This window comes from Coturnix japonica, chromosome 13, assembly GCF_001577835.2.
Source record: "Coturnix japonica isolate 7356 chromosome 13, Coturnix japonica 2.1, whole genome shotgun sequence".
NCBI lineage: Eukaryota > Metazoa > Chordata > Aves > Galliformes > Phasianidae > Coturnix > Coturnix japonica.
The window spans coordinates 2910186-2930710 of record NC_029528.1 but is presented as its reverse complement, the minus strand read 5'-3'; the positions used below and the strand labels follow the sequence as shown (position 1 = coordinate 2930710).

Genomic DNA, 20525 nt, shown 5'->3' with positions numbered 1-20525 from the left:
TTTGCCTAAGTGTGTCCTTGCTTGGGGAAGGAGAAGAAAAAGCGTTAAGAAATGGTTCAACCAAAGCTTCCTGAAAAGTGGGATGGCTCATTTCCATCTGTTAATGTGAGCTAAGACACCCGTTACTTTACCTGTCTTTCCCAACCAGCTCTAAAAAACCGTTATATGGTACAGATATCTTCAGTGCCTAATATGGCAACGCTGTCTGCCCGGAGTTGTAACACTTGGCTCAGGACTGATTAGCCAATACAACAGACTCACACTTTGGAAAACACATAAATACAACAGAGAGCTACCGTAGGATGTCTTTGACTCACTCAAAGGCACGAGATGCCAGCCCTCAGCCTGATCGCCCTGCTCAGCCTGGTATCCACTGGTGAGTTGGGACTGCCCTGGTGCAGTTTGTCTTGAGTCTGTACAGACAGACACTAATTAATTACTGAAATCGATTTCAACATAAAGCTAAGCTCTTTAAATCTGTTTTTATGATGAACTATAGTAATGTGTGCTAGTATAACTATTACAAAAACGAAAAAAAGGGAATGTTTTTACAAATAGAGCTATACTGAAGTATTTTGGTTTCATGGAAAAAGTAGTTGGTATTATAGCAGAAACTAATACTAGAAATTTGTGTCTACAGCTTTACTTTCTTTTTCTGTATTTACCTTTACCAAGGCACAAGGTTTCCAGGAAAGCAGTCAAATATGCATAATAGGTTGCTTAATGTTCTTATAGCTGCAGTTTGGAACATTATGAAAGCCCACAAACTGTCATTTACCTGTAATTAAGGAGGAAACTTCTCCTCTGTGGCAGAAGTCATGACAGGCGTCTTCCATCTTAAACACTGCATTTTGCAGCTTACCGCTTGCAGTTGGACAACACTAACACATTCCCATTTCTTTATTTCTCTCCTGTTTTCCTCTTCTGCACGAGCAGGTTTTACCAGTCAGTGGGAGGTGCACCCTCCCCAGCAGCAGGGCAGGCACTGGGCACAGATATGCAGCGGGAACCCTTTCAATAGAATCCGGGGCTGTGACAGATACGGCTGTGGCAGTTACGGAGCTGACAGGTAACAGAGTGGGCAGCAGGACCTGGAGCAGGGAATGCATCGTGGCTTTCCTACACCAAATGTTCACAAGGAAAGAATGAGATTTAACCAACTTGTAAAAATGAAAGGCTTGCTACTAGTTTGCCTTCCTTCTCCAAGATGTAAGAACAATATGCAAAACCAATACTAGCACCTTTCAAACATCATTCATTGAAATTTCTTCTATACTCTAAATGAAAGAGAACTTCTCTGTTTTCTTTAACTCACTTTGAGACATTACTTAGCAATCTCACTAAAGGATATCAACGTGATTTTGATTAACAGATGTATGGATAAGTAGTAAAGAAGAAAGACCACTACATAAACTAGCAGGCTGAGTAGGAACAGCAATGGAAAGCATTCCAAAGAATAGTGTAATTCATCCTTGGTTCTTATAGATGAGATATTTTACTAGCAATCATCAATAGAGTTTATAGGAAGCCCTACAAATTACTTTACAAATGCGAAAGATCTGCAGGCACCATAGCCTCTGCATAGACATCTTATAACCAGGAAGGTTATGCTGTCGTAAAAAATGCTACTAGGCCCTTCCAACTCAGGATATTCTGTGATTCTATGATTTCCAACACAGAACCAAAGAATTGCTAAGTGAGAAAATGCCAAATATACAGTTCTATTTGACATGGCACAGATGGATTGTGGGGTGGAACAGGGGTATTGTGATGGTCTGGCATCCTGTGAATTTGGGACAATTAAAAACATTCATTAAAGTTTGAAATTCTGCCCCCCTTAAAGTGGGTCATACTAATACAAACACTTTGCAATAAAAATACAATTGAAACCACTAACTTCTCCCAGTTTCACTGCAGATGTGAAGTCTTTTAGCACTAAGTACTTCACTAAGTGATCTATCTATTAGGCCTGACAGATTGCATAATTACTTAATTATATCTTCAGACAGGGTAAAGGAGAAAAGCACAAAGGCGTGGATGTCATCTGCTCTGATGGATCAGCAGTGTTCGCTCCCTTCAGTGGCCAGCTCTCCGGACCCATTCGATTCTTTCATAATGGAAATGCTATTGATGATGGAGTCCAAATCAGTGGGTCAGGTAAGTAAAAACAGCACATATGTCACAAGGCAACCACAAGCAATCTTATTTACCTGAGTAAGATATTTCCGCACCTCTTCAAGTCAAGCAGATTGTTGATCTAGTCTCTCTTGTTCTCATACTGAAGCACAATTACACTGCTGTTCAGAAATACCAAAAGCTCCAGCAGCATACAGCCTTTTTCTTAGAGAGAAGGGAAGAAGGCAGATGAAAAACACACAGCAGAAAAACAACCAAGTCAGACAAAGGAAACAGTAAGAGCAAAGCATCTGAACTCCTCAGTTTTGCTGAGATGATATTTTCCTGTCCTGGCTTTCCAACTTCCTCTTTTCCTTTTTCCTATAGGGATGTGAGTACTTTTAGGATTGTTGGTACCTTGACTCCATTTCTGCTTTACCACCATAGCCCCCATTAACAGACCAGTGAGGAAGATTTCTTGCACTCTGCCCCAACAGATGCAGCTAGTGTTTCCTGACCTTCCTGTCTCATCTTTTCCAGGTTACTGTGTAAAACTAGTCTGCATTCATCCCATCAGATACCATGGCCAAATCCAGAGAGGGCAACAACTTGGAAGAATGCTGCCAATGCAAAAAGTGTTTCCTGGCATTGTGTCTCACATTCACGTTGAGAACTGCGATCAGTCTGATCCTACTCAACTCCTCAGACCTGGTAAAAAGCAAGCAACAAACATTTGATTTTTATCATGAATGATAATATGTTTAAACACAAATAATATCAAACAACAAGAGTCTCCTCTGTCATAGGGTCTCCTTCAAGAGCAACATCCAAATGAGAAAAGACATGCATTATAGCATAACAAGGCTATAGAAAGGAAGGAGCATGTATTCGCTTACCAAGCTTTGTTTCTCACCCCTCACTGCTCCCCCACGGGACAGCAACACAGTCAGATATCTCTTGATTCTTTTAAATACTAGCAATGTTTCCTATATTACATCCTAACTAGATCAGACTTTAAATTTGCACTTTAAAACAATCACCCTAAAGATTTTGGTGATGATGCAGAAGACTGAAGGACTTTGATTCCATTAGTATAGACATAGAATAAGAAAATTCCAAGTCCTCTCCTGCCCCTCAGTTTACACTCTGGTATATAACTGCGATAATCCTGTTGTTTTCTTTTCCCTCTTGGAAGCATGTTCTTTATATCAGCTCACCCTAATTACAAAGCACTAAGATGCAGTTTGAGGCATTTGTTCCACTTACATTTCCAAATGGGTGACAAATTTCATGGAGGATCAAACATCAACTGAACGTACAAGATGCGATTCCAGCATGTTCCTTCATAACAAAAATGAAAATGTAGTAGTTGCAAATATTAAATACATGAAAAAACACACCCTACCTTTATTTCCTGTTTCTGTATTTCATAGATGTTTCACCACCATTCCCACAGCAAGATACTCACTGGGCTACAGTATGCGCTGGGAATCCTACAAATGAGATAAGAGGCTGTGATAAATACGGCTGTGGATACTTTGGAGCTCCGAGGTACTATGAACATGTGGGGTATTATTGCTATTGTTGGAATAGGACAGAACTCTGTTTAAGCTCCAAAAGTTTAAGTTGAATATGAGGGAACACACACTGCAAAAGTAATGCAGCACAAGAACAGGCTGCCAACATTGTTTATGAAACCTCTACAATTGGAGGTGTTGGGTTAGACAAAGCCATGCCTGCTGTTGGGAACAACCCAAGTTGGAGGTAGGGCTAAACATCCTTCCACAGGTACCTTCCAACCAGCTCTTCTATAGCTCCTGAGTTCTATTTCAAATCTAGGGAGAAATGTCTCCACCCACACAATTCTCAAAGCTGTAAATTTAACAGACTATATAACATTACCTTACCTACCAAAACAGAATTGCTTCAGATTCTTCAGCCATGCTCAATCATGGCAGCACCATCTTAGTACTATCAACCTGTATTCAAAACTTGCTAAGCAACCTCTCTGCATAATGTTAGGTCTGGCAGATTTCTCTAATTATATATTTGTTTTCAGACGCAATGGTAAAGGAGAGAAGCACAAGGGTGTGGATGTCATCTGTGCTGATGGTGCAACTGTGTATGCTCCCTTTTCTGGTGAGCTGTCTGGACCCGTTAAATTCTTTCATAATGGAAACGCCATTGACGATGGAGTCCAAATCAGGGGATCAGGTATATAGCTATTCTCATTAATTTAACAGTTGATATTGACTCAAGCTCGTGCAGGATACTTTCCCTCACAAGTAGTTGAATATATCAGCAAAGCACACGTTTCCAGCTGCTGTATCTCCATATTCAGAAATTTCTGCTCCTTTCTTAGAGTGCAAATATGGACATTCAATCTTAAAAGACAGTAAGGGAAGATTTTGCTTTCATGAACTATTATTTTTGATAGTACTGCACGTCTAAAATTGCTGTATCAGTGGAAAGGACAAGAGTTTTTCATATAGAATACAGCAGAACAAATGTACATCATCTGATTTTTTCCCTTCTTCTTCTTTTAAACCAGGTTTCTGCGTAAAACTGCTGTGCATCCATCCCACCAGATACCATGGTAGGATTTCTAAGGGACAAGTCCTTGGCAGAATGCTGCCAATGCAAAGAGTATTTCCTGGGATCACTTCTCATATTCATGTTGAGAACTGCGATCACTCAGATCCTACTAGCAATCTTGAAAGGGGGAAAGGGAGAAGAAAGTGAAATGGAAGTGTAATAAGTTCTGAATAAATACATCTCAGCATTCAAGTGCTGTTTTTGTTCTCACATGGATGGTCTGTGTCAATGAAAGAAGGAAAAATGTATTTCATAAATAGAATAAAGCGTACACAGCAGGCACAACAATAGATTGCTGATGCAGTACTTTGGGCCTTACTTAATATTGTGAGGCCCCAGCAGCAACATCCCTGCCAGGTACCAGTGAGGTACTGATTTCTAAGTATTAGTAGTTGTGAATATTGCATCTTAGGCTAGTTTATGAGCTTTACTGCATTTCGGAAAACAAATAAAGTTACTGAAAGGAAGATTATTTCAGTTTTTGAAGGGAAATTCAGTTTTAGAGGGAAATTTACTAGAAAACTCCAGAAGACATAAAGATACTGTTTAGAATTGTCATACCATATCTGATGCCTCTATAGATTGTCAAGAGGGACTCCAAAATAAAGAGATTTTGTTTGAATTTGCATTTGTAAGATTATCAAGAAATTAGCAATGACTCATTATAAGCTTTGTCAATGAGTCAGTCAATAAAACTGGAGATTAACTTACCCCCTCGTGTGGCAGACAAGGTGCATTGCTGCAAGCTTCCTGCTGAAACTTGGACTTCAGGGAGTGACCATACAAATCGTCTTCATCTTTTAGGTGTAGATCCCGCACTTTACTTGGAGGGTTTTAGTTACTTTAGCATCAAACTGCATCCTTGCATTACACAATGAAGAGGGGGATGTTTAGAAAGTACAAATAATACGTGTATCATACCACCAACACACGACGTTGAAATCTAATATTAAAACTAAAATCCAGCATTAACCATATCCAGTGCAACCAAGTAAACTCATATTTCACATGAAGACTAATGAATCAATTTTGTTGATATTATCAGTCAGTCTTCCTTATTGACATCGTTCTGAACAAATATACCAAAAGAAATCACCACATTAAAATTTACATCGCTAAAAAACACAAACCCATTTTCAAGCTTGGAGCAAGCTGACATTAGCAGCTTCACAGAAAAGCTGCTCCAATAACAGAGGAAATCACAATACTCAAAGCATTTTATATTTCCCCCCTCATGTTTTATTTTTGTATATAACCACTAGTGACTCATACCGTGCTAATTCCATTAGGTTGGCTACAGGGACATAAAGGACTCTAGAACTTCTCAACCCTCTTAAAGATTTGTCAGCATATCTAAAACTCTGATGCATAAATGTGAAAGGATGATTACTAATTCCCTATAACTCAAGCAGTTCCATTACCTCTCTAGGTTTATCATGTTAGAAACGTGACAAAACCCAACCTAAAGGGAATATGAGCAGTGCAACAGACAGATAAGAGTCTAGGATGAGTGCAGGTATTAGATCAGTTTATTATGTTTACAGTTAAAGCAAATCACACATCTTAAACCAAGAACTGCTTGAAAATACCTCAGTCTTCTTTTCGATTCCCTGACTAACCAAAGCAAATGCTTAGGTAGTTAAGTGCTAGTAACCAGAGCCAGATGCTTCTTTTCTTAACTGTACAACAAGCAATAATACATGATTGATTTCAACTAGCATTGTATATTACTGGAATCCCTTTAGCTTGTAACTGTGAACAAAAGTCTGATCAAAACAACAGAGGTTTAAACCTCTTTTTTTTTTTTTAACTGTAGAAAAGTATAACCATGGAAGAAACTGACATTATCAGATGTGACAAATACCACCAGTAACTTAAATGTAGACTTCTTATTACAAATAGGAATATAGAAATGCAGCATGAAAAAAATTACAGAAAAATCTGTATACTACACATCTCAATTCACAAACTGTGCAAAACATGATCTCAAAAAAACGTACTCTACTTCACATCAACTCACTATTCCTTTCCACTGTAAAGAAAAGAAAGTCTTCATCAAAAAAGCAATTAATAACAAATATTAAACAGTCTTATATAATTCCTCCCAAACCAAAAACCTCAGCATCTCCTCCAGCAATACATACTCCAGGAATCAGGGCTTACAGCACAGCTCTATACAAGAAAGGCAAGACAAGACTACAGAAAGTCATTTCAGCCTCTATCTGGCAATTCCTTGCAACGCTCTAAACCCTTGACTTCAGAAAGCAATTAAAGACAATTGCATTCCATCTGATCCTTCTTTTCTACTAGCCACATTCATGAGATTCTTATCTCTTATAACAAGAGCATAGAACAGCATTCAGACGTCAACCTTTGTAATCAAAGATACGAACTCTCAGACTCAGAAGTGCTTTGTCATTCTTCCAAGCAATCAATTTACTTTTTATTTTGTTAACTTTAATGCAATCTCCTTTCTATCCACTTAATGCAAAATATAGAAAAACAACATACTGTACAATGCTGTCTCTATAGTTCAGCTAATCTGATAAAGTGACTTAAAGTGCAACTTAAAATCTGAAAGCTTTTTTTGTTGTTGCAGAAACTCATTTACAACAACATTTTAACATACTGTCAGCAGTTTAAGCTAGATTATATTTGAATAACCTGGGCTGATGTTAAGTACTTTTATGTACAAACTTTTACATGTGTAACAAGGATGTTTTGAGAAACAGTTGCATAAAACTTCATGACAAACAGAAGTCTTAATGAAGTCCAAGTTATACCCAGCTTCCCATAAAGTTAGATTTACTCAAGGAGAAAAGTTTCTCTTGTATTATTCTGACTACAGTAAAAATACTTAAAGACAGACATGGGGGGGAAAAAAAAAAAATCTTGAATTTGAATGAGACATTTAAACTGGAGCTCAGAGAAGCTCAAGTTGACTGAAGCATGAAGTGCTTGTAAACCAAACTTATTTTCAGTGTTAAGTACACTTAATCTATTTTCTATTTCAATATATTATTAACATTCTTGAATATCTTCCTGTCATGCTACTAGAGGTTCTCAAGATAAAAAAAGAAAATCATATATGAAAATAATTATTCACATTTTGTTTTAGAAATCTTTATTTGCATAGAAAGTAACGCCCTGATTCTACCTGTTTACCCACAAATGAAGAGTGTTTACCATGTTGGCATCATATCAGGAAACCACATTCTTCCAAGGTGCTTGGACACTTCCAAATGAAGTCGATCTAAGCTATAATCATTGTCTGGAATCAGTACCTCCTCCATTATAGAAAGCTGCGTGAGTCTGCCTCCACACACCTTAACAAATTCAATAAAACCCCTGCAAGTTACTTCACATTCCCCAAGTCCCATTGCTGTTAAGTTCTTACAGCGCTGAGCAATCTGAATAAGTTCATCATCCAAAGGTTGAAGTCCATTAGCGCACACAACCAACTCGATTAACCTTGGGCAATTCAGGCCAATACGACCTAGCATTGCTTTGCTTACTGCACGACCAAAGTAAAGGTGTGTAACAGGGGTTTCCTCTCTGAAGAAAGCATCAAATTCATCTTCATATAGGAAAAAATACATCACAATGTTGACTTTGGGGGAGTGTTTAACAAAAGCGTCCCAGCTTTGCTTTTTAATAGTGTGAAATTCAACCTGTCCAGGATTTTCACTCACAACATCTATGCGAAGGTGTTCAAGGTCAACGTGTTTTTCACTTGAAAGCGCCAGCAACAGTTCATCACTCAGTATGTAGTAGTTCAAAGCCAGCTCCTTAAGTCCATGACACTGGTCAGCAACGCAAAGAACTCCTGAGAAATGAAAAACAAACTACTCTGTAAAACAAAAAGTGAACATAAGCACAGTAATGTGCTGCAAAGCTCAAGCAAGCACTATGTCTATTGGCTTGAATGCTCATGCCTATAACAAAAAAAAACCAAACCCAAACAACAAAGTATGATAGAAGTTCAGAATGTCCTTTCACAGGGTTTTGGCCACAAATAGTTATCAGCAACATCAGGTAAGAACCAGCCAAACTTGCCACTGTTCCCTTCCCCAGAGCTCATTCCTTCAGCACTTATCTGACAGCTCTATATAAATGAACGTCAGCAGCTAAGTTTAACAGCTAAGCTGTAACAAAAGCTTCCCCTGAGCTAAGACAAATAACACACTGCTCTTGATCTGCTAGAACAGGGTTCACAGATTAAATTGCCTTTTGTGGCTGCTGGATACTGAATACAAGAAAAAGACTAAATCAGCATTTCCCTTACTTTGCTACAGGGTTTCAGGAGAAAGGTAATTGAGAAGGGACTGAAAGGTTCTTTGAGTTTTCTATCAAGCCTGTATTTTCTAGAGCCTTTCAAATAGGATCAACCATTTGCCAAACTATACTTAAATGAGCAAGTTCATGGTACTAGATCTGGATACAGGAGGACACTAAAGAAACTGAAAGACTCTTACACTTTTACTACTAGTTTTAAAAATTCACTTACTCATCATGTTTTTATTAATACAGCTTTAAAATGTTAACATTAAAATTATTTTTTGCTCAGTAAGTTAAACTTACAGCATTTTGCTAAACAGTTTGTTTTGACATCCCTCAATTCATCAGTAATTAATACATTCATCTGGAATTCCGCACATATATTCCCACAAAATATTAGTTCAATTTACAAGGTTGCACATTCATATAAACTGCCTATATAGTACATAAATAATTGTTCCAAAAGTAGGTCTTGACTACTATCTTACGTTGCTTTTCTACTATATTTTTCATGCATATTTGCTACTCACCAGCAGGTGATACGTGAGGACAGCTGCTCATTTTAAGCAGTTTTAGAGTATCGCTGTTATTAGCAACGAGAACCTTCAAAGAAGGATCATCAACTGGCGTGTCATCTATCTTGATTGATGATAATGACTTGGAGTTTACAAAAACTACCGTCAGTGCTGAAGCAAAGTGAGCCTGTTTGGATGAATTGAAAGAGGGAAAAAAGGTCCTAAGACAGGTGGAACTTCACCAAAACTTTAGGTTTTTCAGACATAAAAACATCAAAAATAATTACTACATGGGTAAACCCTTTATTGTGTAAAGAATATATGCTCATCATTGCTTAAATTATTTTTTCTTGAAATATGGTCTCCAAATTATTAAAAACAAAAGAATAGAGTACCTTAGAGACATTCATGAAGCTTGGTTTTGCTGTAGAAATCAAACCCAGTGTCTTGATAGAACAGTTCACCAACTGAGAAAGGATGTTACAGGCTGCTTCTGCTGACTCAGTACTACTATCAACCTATAAAAGCAATTTAAAAATCATGAAGTCATTCTTTGCTGTATTTCAGAAAATAGCATCACTGACAGCCAAGAACACAAGGTCCATGACCACTCAAGCTGCACTGCATCAGGCAAAGACAAGAAAGGAACAATAGTTAGAAATTCCAAGACAAGAAAGACTTTAGGAAGGTCAGTAGTAAAAAATATTCCCCAGTATGATTTTAGCTCTACACACTACAAACAGACAGCATAAATCTAGGCTTTTTTTCCCCTCAAATAAGCTCATGCCTATCCAAATAACTGTAACTAGTGCCAGCATGATCAACAACAGTACATATGTATTTTAAGTACAATTTCCAGAGTTTTAGAGCAAAAAAAATGTTGAGCAAACTAAACCATTTTGCCTGTATGGGGGAAAGCTTTGCATCTTTAATAATGAACTGATTCCCCATTCATCTGTGAGATCAATGACAAACTTTGGATAAATCACCATTTCATCTCGCGTTCTTCCTTTTTAATAGTTGAGATGACAGACAGCTTCAATACCTGAAGAAGTGAGATATACTTTTAAGTGCCTGGAAAAGGGCACAAGCAGCAGAAGCAGACATTAGACTGCCAGTTCATTATCATCTGTTACCTGATGTGCAAAAGTAATAGGTATTTAATAACTTATCCATGGATCTCCAAATGTCAAACTCCTATCACTGCTGACAAAAAGCAGCTTCAGATTTCTATTTAAGCTTTAGCATCAGTTCTTTCTTCTGCTTTTCCTTCACAGATATGACCACCTCCTCTTAACAAGGGGCTATAAACTGTTAACAAAACAAATGCAATTTCAACTATGATCTTCTCATATAAATTAGTAAACCCACGACAAGTAATCAAATTAAATAAGATCAAGTTTATGCAGTCCTGAGACTACTAATATAGCCTTCCTTTAAATCAAGGTTACTGTTACTTCATTACATCCTTACTTATCAAGCACCTGTATATACATAGATAACATCTCTCCCCTGCTCAGATGAATTTTAAAATCTCAAGTTGCTCTTCACAGTACAGACAGTTTTGCAGAATTACACACATAAGACTTCAGTTCGCTACCTCCAATTCATCATGTGTAAGAAATGTTTATCCACACAACAAATCTGCTGAGTTCTTAAGACTGCCACCTACACTGGCACAGAGAAGCTCCACAGTATATTCTGAAAAACATAACTCAATCTTCAGTGCAGTACCACATAACGTTAGATCTTTCCTTACTATGTAGCAACTAGAGTGCAGAAATCAGAAAGAAACAGTGAGCATGTGTGAAAAAATAGTTATCCCAGCAGCTGTCTTTTTAAACATAACACTTTCCCGGAATAACACATGAATGAAAAACACATTTGACTTGATTCTCTGTACTCAGAAGCTGCACACATGATGCAGGGCAATGTGACAAAACAAGCTTCCATTCATGCAAGACATTACCTTGAAGCTGACATACTGCAGATGATCAGCGTGCCTCTTGATAATCTGCTGAATTAGATCAGGATGAGTAGACTTTAAGTAAGAAGTAGCTGGCTGGTTGAGTTCAAATTCAAATCTCCTCCAGAGATCTGGGATGTGAAAAACTTCATTCCACCTTCGACAGACGGATGATGCTCTTGCTCGATCTACCAAAGGCAGACACTGGAAAATGCGCAGAATAACATGGTGTGGAAGGCTTCCCCAGTCTATTGAGCCATGGGGGTCAGACTCACTAAAGGCCGACCCATAGAAGCATGTTTTCTGTTTTTTGTTTTCCTGTGATGTTTGAGGAGCTGCATTTTCAACCATAGCATCCTGCCTGGCTCTCTTCATCATGAAGGTTTCAGGCAGTGAACCAATCCAATGTATTCAAGCTGTACAAGTTTCTTGAAAGTCCTCACATATAGTAGATCTCTAGAAAAATAAAGAAATTAGGGAAGACAGACAATAAAGATGGGGAAGACACAGCAACAGATAAACCATGTCACTAACCTACCATTTTTGCCACTAAAAACTCACGTCCATGTGTTAATGTTTAGCATATAGACATGAGCAAGGACTTCGTTTCTCAACACCATTCATTTGTACAAATTATACAACTCCATTCTTGTACAAACAAATTAAGAAACAAGTTTCCTAATTTTGTAGAAAAAGCAGCATTTAAGAACAATTTACTTTAGAAAAGGCAAATTTCATACCTTGAAGCTAATCTCAGACTACAAGAACTCTATCATCTACAGAAGCCAATTCCCAAGAACTTCCTATAAGCAAAAACCAACTTTTATAACACGTGTGCCTCCAGAAGAATTCAGTTCAGTAGTTTTGCTCACCTCCTTCATAGTCTTTTAAAAAGACAAAAACCAAAAAGGCTGCCAAACACAGAAAAGGTCTGCACAATGAATAGAAAAAACATACTGCAGAGGCCACTCAGCAAAACAAGAAGTGAGATTCCCATGCTGGGTTTTTTTTTGGCACATAAGACAGTGATCTCACAACACAGCAAAGTGCACTACCCCACCAAACAACCTTTGTCATCTGAACCAGAGATTAGAGAAGAGCAGGAAGAGTTTTGATTTTATATTCTGACACCAGGCAGCCTACCTACATCTATTCAAGACTGAATTCTATTCTGCAGTTAATCCTCAGTAACTGCTTTAACTGTTTCAAGAGCTGCTCCAATTTGCAGTGGGGGCTAGGGCCCTTCCCAAAGGTTCTGCTAATTACATGTTCAGCCTGATCTCCTCTATTTGCAACCAGTCTGAAAGGAAATTTTGCACTACTTTATCATGCATTCCTCACAAATAAACAGAACACGTCTATTGTTAATTGAACTGTCTTTCTATGACAACCCTCGCAGCATGCTTTCTCTGGGATTCAACTCTACTTAATGTTATCTGTTCCCTCTTTAAGCATTAAATAAGGAAACTTTAAGAAATAAAATTGGTTCTAATTCTTACTCCAGTTTACTAGTTCTTTTTTTCCAATGCATTTTCAAATATGCCCAGCAGAAAGAAAAAGAAATAGCAACAAGAATAAAAGATCTGGTAAATTTCAAATATTCACAAATTTATTCTGATGTTCACATTTTGTTTTATTCTATCCCTTGTCTTGAGTTCTTTAGTTTGTCATAATTCTCAGGCAGCTGTAAAGTCTACTGACCTCCACTGACCTGCTTCACATGGCTCACATACTTTTTTGCTCCTAAGGGAGTCATAGTATCAGTGAGGCCCTCAGAGATTGCTGCTCCATGCACACAGGAAATATCCACCTTATAACACTACACTAACCCTTTGCCTCAATCCAATGCAAGTCTCTTCTCTCTCTGACAGGACATTAGAAACCCCATACACCTGCATTATCTTGTGCTTAAGAAGAATACAAGCATTTGCTCTCAGCTCTTAAAAGAGGGCAACTCAATCACTGTTCTGACTCTAGTATATTAAATACCCAAAATGTACGAGTAAGTTCGATGCACTGCATGTATTTGAGATTTAGGGTGGAAGTTTTCCTTAGTATCTCATGCACTATGAGTATTATGACAGGAAAAAATAACACAACCCAGGAACCAAAAGCCAGACTATCTTGTCAAAAATTCTGCTGTCTCCCACAGCTGACACATCCTGATCTGTAGGCTACCAATGTGATTGACATACAAGCGTAGCAGTCCACTCTTATGAAAAGAAAGCACATGTCTACTTTGAGAAGTGGAGAAGGAGAACCTATACAACTTAGAGCTGTTTATATAACCAGCTTCTCTAATGCTTGACCTAACAAACAGTCTCAACCACCAAAGAACATATTCCAGCAGCCTTCAGAAATTTTCGCCTTATTCTCTTCATGGCTACATTTATGATATAAGCAAGGAATACCCACAAAGAAATAAGCTATTAACACTGTGTTTTATTTAATAACTGGATCTGTCCTTCCCTGAATAGACACATGCCTGACATAACAATTGGGAAAAGGCTGCAACTCAGTGAAAATGATGAGTGGCATGCATACATTTCAACATACCCTGCTTCAAAACAAAGCACTATTTCTACATCAGCACTACTTATGTAATGAAGATGAAAGCTCAGCATAAATAAACACTCTGCTACTATCAAATTATCATCTACATGATAATTCAAATTGCTGTCTACGTGACAACATTTTATGCCTTTCGAGATCTTTAAGTCACACAGTGAACAGGCATTCCAAAGTATTACGAGTGGATGTAGTAATCAACAGTTACATAATACATACTCTCTCTTTCAGTTACTGGTAGCTGAGCTAAGTTTAGTTTGAGTCAATTACCTTCTAATTTTTTCCTTCCTCTCTCCTTTGAAGATAGTGGGGAAAAAAAGCTACTTTCTAAAACTGGGGCCAAGGCCAAAAAATTAAACAAATGCTGTTCCCTGAGAAGCATTTCTATGCTTCTGCTATTCTCATGCCTGTCTATAAGATCTCAGTAAAACATTAAGTCCTGAAAAGAAGAAATAAGAGTTCACTTTCTTTTTTAAAACCTTTTTGAGCATCACAAGGTGCAGCTTTAGCTCCTGAAAAGAGGTTCTGACATAGGAAATCTCCCAGAAATGCCATTAGTCCCCCAGCCCAAAGGCCAGGCTACAGATGAAATTCAGTATATCCAAAGAGCTAAATGATGTGACAGGGTACAAACGGTACACATAATATACGTATCATCAGCAACAGAAAGCAGCCACAATTTGCCCTTGTTGCTACAGCCCTTTAAAACTGATAATTCTGCAGGTTTTATTTTTAGTACTGCAGTACTTTTTAATACAGCAAAATTACATTGTCCTACTTTGCAAGATGCAAAGTCAGCAAGATGTTCCACCAGTTATCCACAACAAAAGTTTTCATCAAACACAAAGCCCTAATATTCACCATTAAGTTGTAAATACCCATTTTGTTCTGAGTACCTGAATGAGGAAAAGTATGTGAGATTATGTTTGTTTCTATTTCAGAACTTAATTGAAGTAAATAATAGATCCACGTGACATAATCGGGGTGGTAGTCAATGAGACATTTACATGCACACATACCTCCAAAGAATGTGGAAGTTCCTGTCAAGTTACCAGCACCTTTTTGGTATCTGAACATCCATCCCACTGTTGAGTCATCCTGTATGTGTGCAAGGATTCCTTAACCAGAAGGCAGGGATGGGTCCCAAAAGATGAACTGACCTGCGAAGCCATTGACCAAAGAAACAAAACTGTTCTGCAAAGTTTGGGAGACCCATGGGAAGGACTAAGGTCAGTTTTGGAACCAAGACTGAGAGGAATAGTACACTTTGTGCTGTAAGGCAGATATGGCAGCAGAACAACAAAAGTGGAAAGGAAATTAGTTCTACCAAATGTCATCTAACAACTATCATTTAACTAATGGAAAGACGCATGTGTTAGCATAAATCTAGCTTTAGCAACACCTACAGTTTTAGCCACATCAGTGTCTCTATGCAGCAAGAAAACACTTCTGAATTCTTGATTTGTATATTTTTGAAGGAAGTTAGGCATCTAGATAACAAACATTGTGGGGTTTTTAAAAGCTGTGGACAATAACTAAAAGATATAACTCGCTAGCATTGTAAAAGTTAAGGACTTTTGGTTTAAAATGCTATTCAGTTGTACCACAAAAGTGTGCTTACTGCATCAATGTAAACACAACAGTAAAGTTACTATAGCTAAACTAGATGCAAAAAAAGACACTGATGATGTATGAATTTGCTCCCATCTGCTAATACAAAAAAGACACTCTGAATAATAGTATGAAAGAGTATCTTGGTCTGCTGTAGGAAGGTGTACCCAAAACTTCCAAAACCTTTTATCCATTGGACAGTATTTGAAGAAATTTCAATGGAAAGTCATAGGAACAGCTACACCCACCTGGTTAAACTAAGATAGGTTTAAAATGAAAACGCAGATTTAAAAACTGAACAACATTACAACGTTAGGATGCTTTTGAAGCTGCATCTTCAACCAAAGATGAGATTCCTAGTAGATTTTTCATGCTAAACTTTCTAATTATTATTAAAAAAAAACCCAGAGACATCAGGCTTTAGATTCTCCTGAGTCATAAGTCATAACATCCTTTAAATACTACACAGTTAATATCAGTTTAAAACAGACACAGTACATGTTCTAGATACAAACAAGAGAAGCAGCCTCTATCTTTTAAGCAAAACTAAAGTGAAATGCTAAACACCTTGCAAATAACGTTGTTCAGCTCACATACAAGAAAATCAAGGCGTGTATAATCGTGTTTGTAATTAGAGTTGATCTACATTTACAGAAGTGTGCACACCTAGAGAATTTTGTAATTTATGGTGGCCTTGTATTGCACATAGAATCTACAGGTACTGCGTGTACCATGCTAAGCACGTGCCTTCTAACAGCTAACCATGTGCCTCCTAACTCCACATGGCACATACAAATCACATTCATTTGCAGAAGTGCTTTCAGTGTCTAACACAAAAGATAGGTTCATAATGACACGTGTGAACAAAACACAAATGACAACCGAGAGAAGAAAACACTGAATGTAATTAAAATATTTTGTGCAGCTTAGTTAAGAGTAAGCTTATAAACCACAGGGAGTACTTTGAAGTAGTTTTCTTACCTGAAGGACGCTTCCAAGTGACAATAGGCAAGAAATAAATGAACTGATGTAGCTGCAGCCATGGGGCACTCTGAACCATCTGTCTGCTTTCCTCTCCTGTCCAGATTAAATGCCAAAAAATGAAAATCTTTTTTAATTAAAACAAACAGCTAATAATACATCTCATACAAATGTAATAGGAAAGTACACAGACACTGATTCAAACGTTTTCTTGCTTACTAGAATGGTTTCTGAGGAATCACCTTAACCCAAGGAAAACTTGTCTCACATTCCAAATACTGTTACTGATAGAACTTTGAGGTCAGGCTAAGCACAAAACTGATGTGAAACAAATGTTGCAACTGCATTTACATTGTACATTGTCAATAGTACAGTGTAAACAGCATGCTTTCAATATTTGCATTATGGTTACTATTAATAGTGAAGTCTGTTAAACAACACTGCCTGTAACTGTTATAATAATCTAAGAGTTGTGGAAAACAAGGAATAATAAAAAACAAACAAACAAAAAAAAAACAACAGAAAATGCTTTTTCTGCCTTCTTCTGTTTCGTGGCAAGGCTGACTATCATCCCAGGGATCTATGTGACAGATGACCTAAATGCAAGCATTCCCTTCTACCACATGGCACAGCTTCCTACCATCAACCGTGCCAGCAGCATGAAGTCACCACCCAGTCCAACCCTTGGCACACAGACGCACAGCAAAGAGCAGCCCATGAGCTGCAGTCCATCAATAACAAATCACTCAGCCTGCATCCTCCTCCTCCCTGTTTTAAAGTTCCCAGGAAGCAGTGACAGACTGCCTCACCTTGGTCTATCAACTACTGTACCAGGGCATTTATTTGAACAGTCCCTTAAATCCCCTCATTCTGCTTGTTTTTAATACTTGAAGGACAGAAAAGTTTGTGTTCCAGTGTCTTTCACCATGAACACTCACTGAAAGCTTTACACCAAGCATATTACAGAACTAATTCCTACAAAAACACGCTCAGAACAGAATCCTTCTCACACAAACGTTTTGACCCTCATCAGGACAGAAAAAAAACCTACCCTTCTATCTATTCTGAACACTAGATTTCAGTATTCTGCATATCACAAAGATTTAAACTTGTTACTTTTAACAGCTGAATCTTTCCTACTAACTACAGACTGTAAGTAATTGCTCACCAAGCGAGCTCCTGTTCAGCAGAGCTGCTCTAGCTACTCAAATTATTATCAAAGATAAACAGCAGCAGCAGAGTTGAAATACTTGATAAACTGATGAGGTCCAGCAAGTCTAATCACACCCCATTTGTACAGAGCAGAACATCAAATACAGGTGCACTAGTTTACACAGCTGTTTCCCCACTATAAACTCTTCTGACTTCAATATACTGCTGCTGCAGTCTGTTTCACAGCGGCACGTTATCCTACCAAAACAAACCCAAATCCATATTATCAGCAGGGATCCTGAAAAGTTCAAGTTCAATAGCTGTTTCTTCAGCTTATCCTGGTAACAGAAGCATAAACTTCTGCTAAAATTAAGACTTGCGAAGTCTCACACCATAAGGGGTCCCAAGCAGGGGATTCCAAGAAGTGGTCAGCAGTGGCTCAGTTAAGCCAGCAGCTGTTCATTGTTTCCCAAGCTAAAAACCAGTTGCAAAAAGTAAAGAAAGAGCCCATATCACACATTCAGGCCACAAAGAAATAACTGCTTTCTCAATTCAGATCCCACCTGCAGTTTTTTAACATCAAGGCTCAATTGGACTTGAGAAAATAAAATAGCATAAGATAGATTTTTAATAAGAGATGCTAAACACAAATGGGACACCAGGGGATCTACCCTTACCAGCTGAAATACCTGCCATGTTAATAAAGGCTTCTGGAAATCAGTTTTGATGGGAATGTGATCATTCTCAGAACGCTGGGGCCTGCCTAGGAAACAACAAGAGCAGGTACTGCATGCAGGCAGTGCCAGAGAGCTGCTGAGATGGTGACGCAGCGAAGGGCTGAACTGCTGACTACTGACAGAGTACAGAAAGGAGATCAGAAACGCATTTGAAGCCTAAGACTCAGAAGATCCACCCACCGAGTGCAGCGAGGTCCAAGATTAAGCCTTTCCTTCATTTAGGACACAGCAGGCTTTTTTATGGGTGGGGGCAGGGAGCATTTCTGCTTCTGAGCTGGGTTGGTTTGTTTAATCAATCCTCATCTTTCTCAACCTCAGCTGTCTCTTCGGGGATTTATCACTTTAAAATACGCTTATGACAAAGCCTCGGAGACCTAAAAACAACAGCATTCGGTTGTATTCGAGCGTTTGCATTAGTCCTAACTGGAGAAACAGAACTCTATTACCACTTGAGCGCTATCTAGGTGACAAAGTCTAGCTATGCGAGCTCGGCTGCCGCACCACTTTAAAAATAAAACAGCTCTCATCTGAACACCCTCCTTACCAACTGCGAGCAAACCCCAAGGCTTCCCTTGTTTAACTCAGCGACACATCCAGAGCCCCATGGCTCTTTAAAGAGTCCTCTCCACAGCTCTATAACGAGTTCTCTCCCACAGCTCCTGTCAGGCTGCTGCCATAACTATACCATAGCGGGCAGAGGTCTGACCCCACACCCCGCCTGGCACCGAGGGTCCTCAGCAGGCCCGGCCGGGGACCGCTCCTCACGCCCACTTCCAACCCCTCCCAGACGCAGTCCCCGCAGCCCCCTTCCCCGCCCCGCAGCTCACCGCCTCCTCACGCGGCTCCTCGCACGGGCAGGGTCGCAGAGCAGCCCCGAAGCTCCCAGCCAGCCCAGCGCCCTGCCCTGCCCACGCCGCCGGCCGAGGAGCGGAGGGAGGGAGGGGAGGGACCGACGCGGGCCCGGCCCTGGCACAACACGCAACCCCAGTGCGCAGGCGCGGCTACGGCCCCGCCAAAACAACGGCGCCATTTTAAGCCCGGCGAGCTTCGCCTCGCTGATAAAATGGGCGGGAGGGGGGCGGTGGGAGGGTGGTCCCTGTGTGCCACCTGGTCTCTGTTCTCTCCCATTTCCCACTCTAAAGCAATAGGAGTATTTTTTTATTATCCCAGTTGCGGGAGATACTGAGATTCCTCCACAAGGAGGGATGTGGCTCCCAGAGCTGACAGGAGGTGCAGCCACCTCACTTGAGGCCTTGGATTTCTACTGGTAAAAGTGCCCCTCTAATTCAATACTTAGAGTGTAATAAGCAGCAGGTTTTATTCATGTAGATATACAGCATCACTCTAATCAACATCCCTTTGTGATCATTGCAGCATCTGAGTTATCCAACACATCCAATGTTTATTAATGGCTGCTACAAAATACTCAGGACAGATCTGGTTCCTGCATGGTGCAATAATTAAGCATTAATAAACCTCTATAACATCATAAAAAGAGATAATGCTAAACTCTGAGTTAACATCATAGAAAGAGATAACGCTAAACCCTGAGTTCTGAGCTGACTCTGAGTTCTGAGTTAACTCTGAGTCCTGGTTCAAGTCTTTTGTTCCTGGTGTATAAACTCATATAAAGTCCCGCTATCCAAAAGCACTGTTAGCTCTAGAAATAATATTTGCAGACAGTAACAGAGGATGGATTGTAAACAGAGATTAACAGGGATTTGTAGCTTGTATCTAGATGGGCCAGTCATGGGTTTCTTGGTGCACGGCCAATAGCCTTTGGGGCTGCTGCACGGGAACAGGTTTAAACATAAAGATTGATATCAACAAACCTTTGAGACTGGGTACATGAGTTTCTTTTTCTGATCTAATCTAACTTAAAATGTAAACAAATGTGTGTATGTGTGTGTGTGAGGGGGGGGGGGGCGGAGTGATACAGAATCATATGCATTTTATTACATGTAATCGCAATAAAATGCTTGCAGATATGTATGAAAAGCAAAACAC

The 20525-nt window shown here is 39.1% G+C and overlaps 2 protein-coding genes across 5 annotated transcripts; one reads left to right on the top strand and one right to left on the bottom strand.

Annotated features, from left to right (window-relative positions):
* The first annotated feature begins 215 nt into the window (after positions 1-215).
* On the top strand, positions 216-5156 carry LECT2 (leukocyte cell derived chemotaxin 2). Its single transcript, XM_015875846.2, is given in 8 exon segments — positions 216-376; positions 937-1069; positions 2006-2157; positions 2656-2826; positions 3549-3666; positions 4175-4329; positions 4667-4848; positions 4850-5156. Coding segments are annotated over 8 exon segments (978 nt in total). The 5' UTR covers positions 216-330; the 3' UTR covers positions 4871-5156.
* Positions 5157-6217: 1061 nt separating this feature from the next.
* On the bottom strand, positions 6218-19481 carry FBXL21P. 4 transcript variants are annotated; one of them, XM_015875843.1, is made up of 8 exons: positions 19346-19470; positions 18699-18892; positions 16630-16725; positions 15057-15197; positions 11473-11925; positions 9899-10021; positions 9519-9690; positions 6218-8536 (listed from the first exon to the last, which is right to left on the bottom strand). In XM_015875843.1, exons 5-8 carry the CDS (start codon positions 11845-11847, stop codon positions 7893-7895), a joined length of 1314 nt encoding a protein of 437 aa, XP_015731329.1. In that variant the 5' UTR covers positions 11848-11925; positions 15057-15197; positions 16630-16725; positions 18699-18892; positions 19346-19470; the 3' UTR covers positions 6218-7892. The 4 variants fall into 4 exon arrangements, with proteins under 4 accessions (XP_015731329.1, XP_015731328.1, XP_015731331.1 ...); XM_015875842.1 differs by lacking the exon at positions 18699-18892 and having other exon boundaries at positions 19346-19481; XM_015875845.1 differs by lacking the exon at positions 15057-15197.
* Between the last annotated feature and the right edge of the window lie 1044 nt (positions 19482-20525).